At 35.7% G+C, this 15,027-nt stretch overlaps 1 protein-coding gene across 7 annotated transcripts in view; it reads right to left on the reverse strand.

The window, feature by feature from the left end:
* Nucleotides 1-15,027, reverse strand: part of POLQ (DNA polymerase theta) — a 124,532-nt gene that overhangs the window by 35,034 nt on the left and 74,471 nt on the right. For 4 of the 7 annotated variants that reach the window (XM_034659247.1, XM_034659240.1, XM_034659252.1 and 1 more), the window contains 5 exons: nucleotides 9,481-9,674; nucleotides 5,648-5,785; nucleotides 4,242-4,416; nucleotides 1,505-1,631; nucleotides 773-915 (listed from right to left, as the gene is read on the reverse strand). In XM_034659247.1, the coding sequence (XP_034515138.1) occupies nucleotides 773-915; nucleotides 1,505-1,631; nucleotides 4,242-4,416; nucleotides 5,648-5,785; nucleotides 9,481-9,674 (777 nt within the window). Of the gene's footprint in view, nucleotides 1-772; nucleotides 932-1,504; nucleotides 1,632-4,241; nucleotides 4,417-5,647; nucleotides 5,786-9,480; nucleotides 9,675-15,027 lie in introns of those variants that run through there. The other 3 variants (XR_004624951.1, XM_034659236.1, XM_034659277.1) reach the window with 3 other exon arrangements.

Raw genomic sequence — 15,027 nt, forward strand, 5'->3', positions numbered from 1 at the left:
CTTAAAAAGCAAAACGGAAAATTACCAACAGATGATGCTGTCATAGACCTAAATTCCCCCTTAGAATATTAAGTTTCTGACAGAATTAAAATCAATTCAAATGGTTAACTGCCCTCACCCAGACGTGCCAGGTGACAGAAGATAAAGAAGCAAATGGGTATACAAATAGTAGGGATGATTTGGGAGTTAGATTCTGACTTCCAAATGCCTCATGACTAGAGTTTATAAAGTTCAACCTTTCCCGAAAGGTGAAAGGCATGCGACTAGAGTGCAGAGGAGAGGTCAGGCAGGAGGAGGACAGCCCTGGGGCTTACCCTTGCAACAGGAAACAGCTGCGCAGAGAAGAAAGAAGCAAAAGAGCAAAGCAAGTCAGAGACAAAAAAATTGTGCCCTTAGAGATCAAGGGAGGACAGACACTGAGGAAAGTGCAGGTTAATTAACAGTATAAATCCTGTACAGAAGTCAAAGAGTACAAGGACAAATGAAATCCACTGGACTTTGCAAAAAGGTTTACAATCACCTTGGAAAACATGGTTTCAGCAGATTGCTGCTGATAAGCATAGACCACAGGAGTTTTCCACAGAGCAGATCATGAGGACAATGATGACTGACAACCTGGCAACACAAAGGGGAAAAACAGGCTACACCAAAGAGAGGAAAGATGGACAGACCAATGCATACTTCTGAGTCTTGTTCATCATGCAGGATTTATCAGCGCTTTGAAAACCATTCCCACAGCAATAAGAAGCTCAAAAAAACATCAGCCACATACCTGGAAAAGGCACAAAGGCATGTCGCATGCTGACTGAAAATGGCATTCCTCTGTCCGAGGCTCTCTCCTCCATCTGTGCCTGGTGTCCAGAGTTTATGCCACAACTCTTCTCTTTTCCTCTGTCATGCAAACAACACCAGCAGCTGGACATGAAGCAGTCTCAAATATGAGAAAGGTCTCATTTTTCAGTAAAGCCAACAGTTCCATCTAAGAAACTTAAAAACCTTACCATTTGAAACTCACTTTAAACTTAACAAAGATACTAGATTTTTTTAGCAAACATTCAATTAAACAGGAAGTAAGGCATTTCTGTAATAGCTTTTGCCACAAACTGCTTCTGAAATAATTACTGACATTTAGCTCAAATTAACAAAACGTTCTGACCATATCTAATATAAATTATCTATGCTTTTTTTCCCGTCATGTGAATTTGGGGAGGGCAGAAGGGGGGAGACATTCCTGACATAGTTAAACTCTTTCCTTTAGCATTTGAGTTAGAAAAGTACATCGTGCTGATCGATTTAATTAGTAGCCCAGGTTTTCAGTCTTTCTCCATCAACTAGCTTCTTTATAGACAGACTCAGAATTTTAAATGGATAATACCTAGAATAGAAATGTGTATGCCCAGAACAGAAAATTAAACGAACTTCATTGTTTTGTCCAACAGGCTGGTTTTGAGCCATTCATACTCACAAAAGTATATTAACACAAATACAGAGAAATAGCATCTACCTGTTCATGGGAAGTAGGCCTTTGCCTAGGGCTTGGGAAGGTGGGCTTTCCCCTACTACTGTTGGCATTTTGATCTCAAAATCTCTTGGCACATTCTGAATATTTGGTTCTGTAAATGTTACTCGTCCTAAAATCAAACAGAATGAAGACATCAAATTGAGGGGGTTGGGAGGGATCTGACACTTATTTTCACAGAAATGGCATTTCTGAATTATGCATTTTCTACTGCTAAACTAAGATAAATTTACATCTAAATATTTTTCATTATGTTCATGTGTCTAACAATGATAAAATAAGTACAAGTCCAATCCCCATGTAAGTGAATATATGAGTCAACTACAATAGTATGTTTTACATTAACCTAGCTCTCTAGAAAACAAGCCCATGATAAGAAGTAATTCGACAAGTTGAACTGGTCCTGTGCTACAATGAATATCAGATGTCAGCACCATACAGTGTCAGCAGTGGCATTAATGAGTAAAGACTAATCAAATGAATCCTAGGAGAAATGACTGTCAAAACCTTCAAAACCCAGGAATGCACGAGACACAGAGAGAGACCTGACGCAGAGCAGCTGACTGCTAAAAGGGACCCAAGGAGCCAGCGAATCTGTAGGAGATGGAGGAGTGAGAAGTGGTGACTGGAACATCACTCTCTAGACATCACCTGGCCGCTTTTCTGCATCACCATCCTCACTCATCAAGAGAACCAATGACAGCACTGACAAAGCTGGAGTCTAGAATCAGGAGGTGAATGAACTTTCTAAAAAAGAGAAAGCTATTTGTTTTAATGCTTTTAGCCTTTATTTCCCCCCAAATATTTTAGTTTGTTTACTTATTGGTTGAATTTTTCTGAAACACATAAGCATTATTCAAAAAAAGTCTGGGTAAGATTTGTTATTGCAGTTTTTACAACACCTATATAGTGACACAAAATCTTCTGTTTTATAACATACTCTTCATTGTAACAGGCTCTCTACAGCTAGTATATATAATTTCATCTTCTTTTAATGAGTCAGACATTAAAAGATATTTTTAATATCTCAGATATTCTTTTTCTGAACAAACCCCTGATATATGTCCTTGTTATTTAGCTTTTAAGAAAAATTAGTGCTCAATGAATGGCAGATATTAATATACTTATTAATGTACTTATTAATGGCCTGATCAATGTTACAAAACTAGCCAATAGAAGAAGAAGGAATCCAAGTCTCTTGCTCCCTCAGCACACTGTCATCTTTTCTATAATAATATTTAATATTCAGGTCTCTTGTTTGAATTAATGAGGCTAACACTGGCAGACAAACAAGATGGCAAAAATTATAAAATATGAATGTAGCTTCATAGAGATGAATTCTAATAATAAAATGGCTTTGCTATATTTAGGGAAGTTTGTATTTCTAAAATATTCTTTAAATGTAGGCATAGTATGGTGAAAACCAATCAAAAAAAAGGAATTGACTACTTTCTACTTTATTTTTTTTTAAAGATTTTTTATTCATTTATTTGACAGAAAGAGATATAGCCAACGAGAGAGGGAATACAAGCAGGGGGAGTGGGAGAGGAAGAAGCAGGCTCCCAGCGGAACAGGATGCCTGATGCCGGGCTTGATCCCAGGATCCTGGGATCAGGCCCTGAGCCAAAGGCAGATGCTTAATGACTGAGCCACCCAGGCACCCCACTTTCTTTCTACTTTAAAAGCAACAGATAAATGCAACACCTTTAGAAACTCTGAGCTTGTTTTTTCCCCAATAAGGATTTATTTTACATACGTTTACATCATTACATCATTCACATCATTAGTATATGTCTCAAAATGAAATTTAAACAGGGCAAGAAACAGCTAGGGTAAACTAAAAGGTTAGCTAAATAAGGAAGAAGGAAAAGAATTTGTTTAGAACAGGGAATAAATGAGTACAGAAAAAAGCAGCTCCTCGTGGTGCCTCCCTCTGTAATAGCAGCAAGAGCTGGTAAGGAGCTACGAACAAAGTGCCCTGCACTGTTCTAAACACTTTAAACGTATTAGCCTATTTAATCCTCAGCATGCGCTGGTGAAATAAGACTATTCTCACTGTGCTTTACGCACAAGGATCCTCAGGCACAAAGCTACCTTTAAATAAAGATTCAAACATTGATAAAGTCAGATATCAAAGCCCACATTCTATACCACCAACCTAAACTGTCTCCCCAGTGAGAATTAACGCTGCCCTTTCTTCCAATGCACAGTGCATTTGGCAACTATTTAGTTTTGCACTGCCTAGTACAAGAATGCTTTTTTCTTACTAGATGAGTCATACCTATCCCAAGAGCGCTACGAGACACCCAAAAGTCTCTATAGCTCTTTTCTGCTTTAGTAAAATAAGACACTCAACTATTATACAGACGCCCCCAACATTACTTAGATTCAACTTGGAGAGAATCTTAAGAGGTTCAGGAGAGGGCTAGGGCTGAAATTAGGTAAGATCACTGACTCAAATAAATATTAATCCAAAGCACAGTTTCAGACATTCCAGTTACTCTATATAGTACTTGAAAGCCAGAATTCTATCTTACTAAATCTCATCTCTGTAACTAGTACCCATCTATATTTTGGATGTTGTGTTTCATAAACGGTTATGGAACTTCACAGAATCCAATGATCAACACCTGAATTCCCCGGTCATTATTAAGCAAATATTATATATGAAAAGTTTTTCTTTCAAAATCGGATATTATCCATATTTAAGACTTCTCATTACCCGTAGCAGTGTGTGATTGTGATACAGGATAGATTCTTTCCATTCCAAGAAAAGGATTCAGACGTTTTTCCCGCTGTAGAGGAAAGACCACTTTGGTAATAGCGTTAGTGATTCTTCTCCACTCTAATATCAAGCCTGGTAAAGGATGCAATGCCTTTAATTTATTTAAAACATCCTGCCAAAGAAATATAATGAAGTAAGATCAGATTCCATAGCAAACTAGACTCTCTTTTAGGTAAATAATATAATCTCAAAATGAAACCTGCTAACTCCTATATCTACAACTCAAAATTACTGTTTGGGTTTTTGGCAATCACCATCATAATAGAACTGTAATAACTATAGATGGTAAAATGCAAACATGTTAATGCTGAGTAATATCAATTTAGATCTACCTTAAAAAAAAAAATCAATGTCAACTTAGCAAGGTACTATAACTGCTTTGCCTCACCCCACCCAAGAATCTGTATCATGTCTTTTCTTTGTCTATATTTTCCTCCTCTATTCTCAACTGATTGGAAGTTTCTCATCATGGTTTTTTTTTTTCCTTTTGCCCTAATACTTTCATCATTTCCATATCAAGAAAGTCAGAAGACATTACTCTTTAAAATTTTGAAATTTCCATGCTACAGAGTTCTGGTAAACTGCTAAGAAATAGGAACTTGTGAGGTTCTTAGAAGGCCAATGAGATAAAACAAAAAGTTTTGTTACGGAATTAAACTGTGTAAACTTCCCTAGGGCAGGGAATGACAGTTAATAACTAGTTAATGATAGTAGGGTCAAAATTCTACAGAATGGCAACTTGGACTGCTCTCTCCATGGCTGTTATGGTGGTACTTTCTACCCTTATTATTCCTTTGAAAATCTGTTCAGTAAAAATGTAACAATAAGCGTTTTCTCTCTTCTCTCCCAAGCATACAATTTCCATGGACTGTAATTTGCACTTTTACTTTGAAATTAGTAGATCAGATTCTTAAACTCATGGAAAACTATTTTGCCCTATAATTGAAAAAAAAAAATGTTTTATTTGTAATGGCTGGGTTTTTTTCTTTTTTAATTCTTCCACACCTTTGTTCATGTTCCTATACTATACAAATTATATTATACTTCAAGTCCAAGAGTACCAGATGTCAATAATTAAATAACGTCTATAGTTCTGAGTTCATAAACCATTCTGTTTTAATGATAGGAAGGACACAACTGATAAATAAGATCATGGTCCAGATTTTCCACAATGGAATGTCCCTGCAGTTTTTGCAGGGAGCCAAACCACGAACAAATTTGTTTTTATCTGGATACATTCAAATGGTGGGCTATGCTGGATCTTGACTTCATTAGCATTCTTTCAGGACACCAAGATCCTAAAAGTAATTCAAATTCTGCCCTGTAACTGTCCCAAAGAGCACCTTACTAGTGCTGAACTGTTTTCCCAGCTTTAGCTTGCGTCCATTGTCATTCCCTCTTCTGGTAGAACCCAAAGTTTTCTTGCTGTTTTGGTTTTTTATTTCTCCATTTGGTGGCAACTTCAATTCCAAAAATAAAACCTGCAAGAAATTAATGCTTCTTTAGTTAAGAATCAAATCACAGGGGCACCTGGGTGGCTCAGCCATTAAGCATCTGACTTCAGCTCAGGTCATGATCCCAGAGTCCTGGGATCAAGCCCCGCATCAGGCTCCTTGCTCAGCGGGAAGCCTGCTTCTCCCTCTCACACTCCCCTTTCTTGTGTTCCCTCTCTCGCTGTCTCTCTCTGTCAAATAAATAAATAAAATCTTTAAAAAAAAAAAAAGAATCAAATCACAAGCACTGTTATTCACAAAACATTTTTAAAAGTTATCTGAGAAAATCCATACATTTCAATATGGGTTGGGAGAATTTTTTATAATACATTAAATTAAATTATCACATTTAATAAATAATGACAGTGAAAATTTGTATATCAAGGAAGCTACCTATACCTTAAATTAGGCACTTTAAGATTAATACCAATAACAGGCTTTTAAACTGTCAAGAACACTAGAATGTATACTCTGTGTGCTGAACAAGTGATAAATAAGCTATTGACATTGAGGCTTTAGGTTGCTCTGAGGACTGTGAACTCTCCTAAATACCCCTTGATATGGTAACCAACATGGCTGCTCAATCATTTAAGCCTCAGCAAGGGTCAACATGGGAGCCCTTGTGGCTATCATATCACAAAAATCAGAGAACACTGAGGTAGAAAGGGATCCAAAAAGCCATCTACTTCCACCACCATAAGGGTAGACCCTGTGAGACCCTGGACACAAAAAGTCAGGAAAAGATGGCCAACCCAATGTAGCAATCAATAATCACAGCTAGAATAGCTAATAAGTACCTACTGAAGAAACTAGGCCTACATAGGACAGGGATCCAGGTTCTGGGGCAGAAGGAATATTCCATGTATACCTAAAATCACTAGCTCAATTTACAGGGCTTAAAACTCAGGCAATTCAGAATACTATCTACTACCTCCATTCATTCATTTGTATACCTTGAGTGGGCTTTAGTGAACCTTGGGTTATTTTCCCACTAATAATCCTAAAAATTAAGATCATTTGCATTATATAACAATATTGGCCACGAGTTGGGCAAGGGGTAGAAGGAAAGATCTGCCTGTGCTTCTGTAGAATAGCAGTGATGACAGAAACAAAGATCTGGTTCTAATTTTAGTAATGGGAATAACTGGAGTCTTAGGTATGAAAGATACTGAAACTTGCTATGGACGTTAGTAACTATTTTTCCCAAGAATTGTGTTATACAGGGTTACATGTGTAGGGATCAGGGTTGTCCTATATAACAAATAAAATTATAAGACGCTTAGTTAAATTTGAACTTCATGGGGCATACTTATATTAAAATATTGTCCACTGTTGACCTGAAATTCAAATTTAGCTGAATGTCCCGTATTTTGTCAGGCAACTCTAGTATAGATATCAAAGAGAATATGAATGGCAGGATAGGAAAGAGAATCAAATAACTCAATAAGAAAATGAACAATTATTTTTAAAATAACAATAAATCAACAATCCCAGGAAGAGAGACATACCATAATTAGGACAACTCAAAGATCTCAAGTTACATATTTATAAGCTCTTTATCTTAGATTTCTGTTTTTAGTGAAACCTTCAGAACTGCGAAAACGCAATATAAATTACCTCTCCAGGTCTCAATGAATATATCTGTGAACTGGCTGAGTGCAAGAGGCACTAATATTTATTGAGCACTTACTATATGTCAGCCATCATGCTGGGTGCTTTAACACGTGTCATCTCATATCATATGTACAACAATTCTGTGACACATCTGAAAGATTTACACCAGTTGGAGAAACTTGCTTAAAATTACTTGGCCATAACATAGAAAAAGTAAGAATTAGAACCCACGGTCCTCTAATTCAAAAGTCCTTTTTCCTTCCTCTAATTCATGCTTCCCTCTGGAGCAGGGATCAGCAAACTTTTCCCCAAAAGGTCCAGATAACAGATATTTTCAACTTTGCAGGTTTTACTGTCTGTCGCAACTTCTCAACTGTGCCATTATAGACCAAAAGGAGACAAAGACAGTAAGTAAATGAACAGGTGTGACTATGTTCCAATGAAATTTTATTTACAAAAACAGGTGCCAGGCCAGATCTGGCCCACAAGCTGTAGTTTGCTGATCCCCACTCCAGGGCAGTGCCATCTAAAAGAACTTTTTGCAATAATGAAATTGTTTTACATTTGCACTCCCCATTATGGTAACCACTTGCCACATGTGGCAATTGAACATTTAAAATGTGGTTAACACAACTAAGGAAATGAATTGATATATTTTCTTTCTTAATTAATTTAAATTAAATAGCCACAAGTGGCTAATGGCTCCTGTATTGGACAGGACAGCTCTAGATGATTAATAATATCCTGTCCAGTTCAAAGATGCAACTTAAAATCACCAAGGTTTAAATAGTCAATGTGTGAAACTATTAGATTACTTTAAATATAACTTCCATTTTAAAATGAAGACCTAAAAACAAGCCATTAATATCAAAGGCCTTTTATTCTGGCCTAGAGTTTGGTCTAGGCCTATGGCCTTAGTATCTGAATCACGAGGGCACGGAATCCCCCAGGCCTACTTGTGCTGAAATTCAGAGATCCTCTGTTTTTCATAAGGTCCCTAAGTAATTTTATGTGCAGTCAGTTGAGTACTGGCTGGGGAGTTCTGAGCTAAAGAACTCAAAAGAAAATATGAAACAAACAAACAAAAGGCACTACCGAGTTAATATAAATGTACCCTCTGATTAGGAGAAACAAAATTTCTCATTATTTTAAAACATACAACCCTGTGGCTTAAAAGAGGGGCATCCTTTCTTGAGTATGTATAACATTTATTGAGCATTTACTATGAGATGGGCACTATTCTAAGTGTTTTACATTCATCATTTATTCCTCACAACAACTCTATGAGGTATGTCTATCATAACCCATTTTACTGATGTAGAACTTGAGATACAAAGAGTTGATGTATTGCCCCAAGGTTACAGGGTTAATAAGTGGAGGAGATAGGATTCAAAGCCACTAAGTCTGGCTTGAAAGCCTGTGATCTTCGCAACATGCTACACTACTGAATCGCATCTACAAGACACCTGAACTTCAATGCTATCAAGTCACGCACCCTGTATTTGTAACCCTTCTACAACAACCCAACCACCCTTTGTGAAGTGCAGGGAGAGGAAAGAATAGAATGCCAACCTTTGAAAATAAAAATAAAAGTGTATCCAAATTTATATTACGTTTATAAAAATCTTATTTAGGTTTAAAAAGGTGAACATTCCCCAAAATTCCTCTTTCATTAACAACTGAGAAAACTACCTAATTTTATTTTTCAAAAAAGGATTTTGGGGTAAGGAAGGGGTGAGAGTTCATGAAATTACTAACTTCATGGAGAAACAACAACACTGTTATATAACGACCACTATGGATGTTTTGTTCAACAAATATTTACTGAGTACCTCCTCTGTTCTAGGCAAATCTCACGGAGCATACATTCTAGGAGGCTTCTTTACTACCTTGCTATTCCATAAACACAGATATAACTTATAAATTAGAAGCTAGAACACTCTATCTCCAAAGTACTCTGATAACTAAAAATTTTTTTTAACTGATCTTTGGCATTTAGGCAAACACATTTAGGAAATACACACACAAATAATTTTTAACTCTAAAACTCCTCATTCCCATGATACAACCTCAGCGATGTCATCTGAACTGGTGAAGGAAAAACTGTGTCCAGCTAGTTGATAGGCCTGAGTCTCGATTGCATCCAGCTTGGCTTGCATTATGTGTTTCTGGCTTTCACATTCTGCAGTACTAAAGCCAATTCCATTTAGCTCTAGTAAGGCCAAGCAGTACTGAGAGGGCATTTCCACTTTACAGAAAACATCTGGAAGAAAAAAAGAAAACTAAAACATCCATTCATCAGTTAAGTGACTAGATTAGCATCATCACCTAAACACACATGGAATTTTTCTAGGCAAATTCAGGGATGCTACCCAAGCTATTTTTCAAAATCCAGTCTCCTGAGCAGCACTCTCAGACCAACAAGAAAAAGCATAAAAGTACTTCCTACTTTCCTACTTCACCGCTAGACTGTTACCTTTTTCTACATAGAGAACAGAAAAACTGGCAATCTTGTGAATAGTCCGGACTGCAAGAGGCTGCCTTTCTCCCAAGATAATGTTTCTGCTTCTACTCTTGGCAAGAGCAAGAGAGCCAATCTTATCTGCTAAACTGACTACAATGAGTTAATCTCCAGAAATTATTTCCAATATTCCTGGTTCCATGATACGCATGCTTGCACAAAGAACTAAAAATGGAAGTTTCTTATTTTCCAATGCTCTTACCAAAGAGTAAAGAAAAAGATTCCTGAAGTAAGAATCAGAGTAGTTTTCTATCTGCTGACACTTCTCAACAGAGCAGTCATTCTATATCAGTTTTTCCAGTATGGTCATTGGAATATTAGTCTCAAAGATACTCTAGGAAAAGGGTGGAGTTGAGAGACACTGTGTACTGTGAGTTCCAGTGTTTATATACTGCTTTCGGATATTCATCATGCCTGTTAATTTAGTAAAGGCTGTGAGAAGACCTGAAGCAACGATGACTAACTGAAAGTCTGAAATTATTTTACCACAAAACCCTTTATGTAATACTTATTAACATCCCAAAAAGTACATGTCCATAGAATGCAATTTGGGAAATAGTGTCCTAAATCATTAAGAAAAAATCCATACCAAAGACTTCAGCGTCCAGTACTATGGATCACAAGGACTCTGAACAACTCTGGCCCGCCCTCCCATGCTCCACATACACACATTCTTTGAGGCATTGCTGGTCTCAACCAGCAGGAGAAATGTCCAGGGACATCCATGACACCCCCTGCCCCCAAGAACAAACAAGCAAGTGAGAGGTACTGGCCTTTAATAGTTAGGAGGAATTAATAGGCAGTCAGAACCTGGCTTTAAAGGCCTGGACCCCGAGCAGAAATTCATGGGATGTGGGACCAGAAAATCAGGAACTAGGGTCAGAATAAGAACAGTAAAAGCAGCACAAAGTCAGAGTGACAGGGAGTAAGCCTGGATCTGTAGGCAGTAGGAAGGAGCAGTATTGTCATAGGAATGAAATCCTAAAGCCAAAAGGTTGAGGTGATATAGATCTTCAGAATAACAACAGGAGAAGCTAATTCTCAGATTTCTGTTCTGAACCAAAACTCTCAAGGGAGGTTATTGTGGTCCTTGGATGTGGTGTACTTTGGTAAGGAGCAAAAGCTTTCTTGAGGAAGGCTTTCCCCAAGTTAGGCCTGAAGGGCTCCATTGATCAAATCCGGCATGAACTCACAAAGACTATGAAAAATACAAGACAGCAAAGAAATACAAGGAATATTCAGCAAAAACAACAAATGGCAGATTTAGACCCAAAAGAATCACAGATATAGATTCATTAAAATAGAATACAGAGCACAGTTATGAGTGAACTATTTACAAAATTAAAAGAGATGAATAGAAACAAAGTAAAACAGTAGGAAAATGTACACATATATCAATAATCATAATAAATTGGTAAAATTATTTTAAAAATTGGTAAGTTTGAAAAATAAATGAATAAGCTATGCTTTGTTTATAACACACATCTAAAGCATAAGGACCTAGAAAGGTTAAAAAGAATAGAAAAAAATATGAGGCAAATATTCAAATAAAATTGATGTTGCCATATCCATCCTGGAAAACAAACTAAAATTAAAAGTTATATTAGTGGTAGAGCTGCTCATAACATAATGATAGGTTTAACTCATCAGGAAGATAAATCAATTTTAAACATGTATGCATCTAATAAAATGGTCTCAAAATATATAGTTTAAATATAGTTAATAGAAAATTGATTGAACTACAGTGAAAATTAGATACAAAAGTTTTAAACAATAACCTTAACTTAATAGACATTTATAAAAATTTGCATCCAGAAGTAGAATACACATTCTCTTATGTATACATAGAACATTTACACATAGTTCAGGATTTAGGTCACAAAGCAACTTCAAAAATTTCAAAGAATGGGTATTACATAATCATGTTTTTTAGTCACAATTAAGTTTGAATATTAAAAAATACAAAATAAAACATTTCCAAATATTTGGAAATTGAAAACCAATCTTCTAAATAAGGTATGAGTCAAAAGTGTCATAACAGAAAATGTTAATAAATATTTAAGATAAAATGAAAACATTACATGTCAAAATTTGTAAGACATAACGCAAGTAGAGCTTTGAGGGAAAGTTACAGCCTTTAATACCTAAATCAGAAAAGAAAAAAATGATTTGAAAACTAATGAGTTTAGTGTCATACTTTTGAATTTAGAAAAAGGGCTGCAAAATAAAGTCAGGAGAACTGAAGAAAAAAGGTAAATGTTGACAAAAATTTAAAAAATAGAAAAATAAAAATAGGAAAAATCAAAGGCAGAAGTTGGTTCTTTGAAAAGACTGAAAAATTGGGTAAACTTCCAGTAAGATTAAATAATAAATACGGTGAAAGAAAAAGATAACAGATAAACCACAAATGTATTTAAAAAATCAGCAATAACTTAATGACAATAAATTTGAAAATCAAAGGGATAATCCTTAAAAATAGTTCATTATAAGAATATATGGTAGTGTATAACAATAATATAATAAAAANTAGATGAAAGGGATAATCCTTAAAAATAGTTCATTATAAGAATATATGGTAGTGTATAACAATAATATAATAAAAATATAGTTTACCAAAACATAATTAAAGATATAATTCAATAATCTTACAGTTATTAAAGAAATTAGAGTAATGGTTAAAAATATTTCCACAAAGAAACAGTTTATAGGCAAACTCTACCAAAATTTCAAGGAACATATCATTTCTATGATACATAAATGCCTCCTCCAAAAAAAAAAAAGAGAGAGAGAGGTTATATTTATCACTCATTCCATGAAACTAGAATAGTTTTGTTACCAAAAACAAAGCACAAGAAAGAAAAATTACAGCCCTTTTATAACCGATGATGGCAAAGTTGAGACCATATGAATCAGCAATATTTCCTTCACATTGCTGTTTAGAGAGTAAATGTATACACCATTTTGGAAAAGAATTTAGCATTATCTTATAAAGTTGAATATTTCCATTCTCATGACAGAGTAATACCACACTCAAAAGAAATTCTTGCCCACAGGTACTAGGAAACATGTATATGTGTGAGAATATGTCTACTGAACTACTCATTAGAGAAAAACTTAAAAACTAAACAAAATAAAACAAAAACAGAAACAACCCAAATATTCATCAACAGTAAAATGGACAAATAAATTTTGGCACACTCGCACAGTTATATATTACAAAGCAGTGAAAACTAATAAATTATAGATTCTTGAAATAAAATGCATGAATCTTATTAACATGATGCTGAGTAAAAAAAGTCCCAATGTGACAGGCGTTTTATAAAGTTCAAAAACAAGCAAAACTAAATAATATATTGTTTAGACTTATATACATATGCTAAAATTTTTTTAATTAAAAAATAAAATTTAAAATAAAAAAGGGAATAAACAAAACTTGAATGTGCAAGAAAGGAGGAGCACATAGGTAGACACAAATGTCTGTTATTAATAGTGTGAGTTAACAGATATTCTATATTAAAATAATAATAAATACTAAGAAGACCATACATGGACCAATGATGACAGTGTATGTAAAAGAAAGATTATGACAAATACAAATCTGTACAGCTGAGATCTACTTTAAAAAAGAGAGAAACCAACTCACTCCATCCCTAGAAAATCATCAATATTAAAACCACTCTAGAAAGGACCTAATTGATCCATGTGAAGAGACCAGGATACTTAGTCCTGAGTCACACTAAGCAAAGTCACATTGTTATTAAAATTTAGTCACATCCAAACAAAAATCAGCCCTCTAGTGGGGGAAGTCAGCTGCCAGAACATACCCACCTGACAGGCAAGAGAATGAGAAAAGAAAAAGATGAATATTCTAGAGATCCTTCAAGCACATCCTGAAATAATTATTTCCAAACAAAATTTGACAGCTGTTTATGTTCTCTCTAAAAACTTTATCTCAGTGTGCTTCAATTCTATGGACTCTTTGAATAAGAAAGCCTCTGCACTGTACAAGAAGGCATTTAATATCTCTTGGCCACCCACTTTTGAAAATTTGCATAAAAAAGATTTCAAGGCACACTGAAATTGTAAAAGTTAAAAATAACAAATCTAGAGGGTTTCTTATACTTTTCTGGAAAGGAAAACCATAGTTTCCTTTTTCTGTAGTTGAAAAATTCTTTAAGTAGTGGAAAAGTTCCCTCCCAAAGATATTGAAAGATTTTAATTCTGATAATGGGCAAAAATTTTCATAAAAAGTTACAGACTGGGGGCGCCTGGGTGGCTCAGGCATTAAGCGTCTGCCTTCGGCTCAGTGTGTGATCCCGGAGTGCTGGGATTGAGCCCCGCATCTGGCTCCCTGCTCCGCTGGGAGCCTGCTTCTTCCTCCCCCTGCTTGTGTTCTCTCTCTCGCTGGCTGTCTCTCTCTCTCTCTGTCAAATAAATAAATAAAATCTTTAAAAAAAAAAAAAAAGTTACAGACTAATCCATATCACCATCACCAAAGGTTACTGTCTGGGAACTACACAGATTACTCAGGACGCCTATCCTAAAGGTAGATGAGGCCAACTGAGAGGGAAAGACAGCTGTGTTCATTCAGCATTATCTCTCATGAACATAGAAGCAGTCCTGTGGCATATGTACCATATACTCCAACTCCTTGGCCTGCCTACATTGTCTTAGAGAAGCTGAGTTTGAAATATTTCAGTGCATGTTCAAGAGCCGCTAATTAATATTGCATAAGCAGGTCTCCTATAAACAAACAAGTCAGTCTGATCTTTGTATTATTCTACCCCAGTGATGCTGGGGAGAACATTACTATCAGCACAGAGGGCTTTATGCTAGCAGTAAAAAGCATCATCATCATCTAACATAGTAATGAGTCCCTACTTTGACAAACACTGCATTAAGTTCGCTCTCATTTAATATTTATAACATTATAAGAAACAGATTTAAAGAGTGTCAGTAGCTTGCCCAAGGTCTCTCACTAATAAGTGATACAGCCCAGTTTCAAACCTGGTCTGTGCAAATTCATCAGTCTGCTGTATCTAGTATTTATTAATCATGCAATAAACTCATGGTTTAAATCTTCTCACAATGAAGT

This window comes from Ailuropoda melanoleuca, chromosome 1, assembly GCF_002007445.2.
Source record: "Ailuropoda melanoleuca isolate Jingjing chromosome 1, ASM200744v2, whole genome shotgun sequence".
In the NCBI taxonomy this organism is placed as follows: Eukaryota; Metazoa; Chordata; class Mammalia; order Carnivora; family Ursidae; genus Ailuropoda; species Ailuropoda melanoleuca.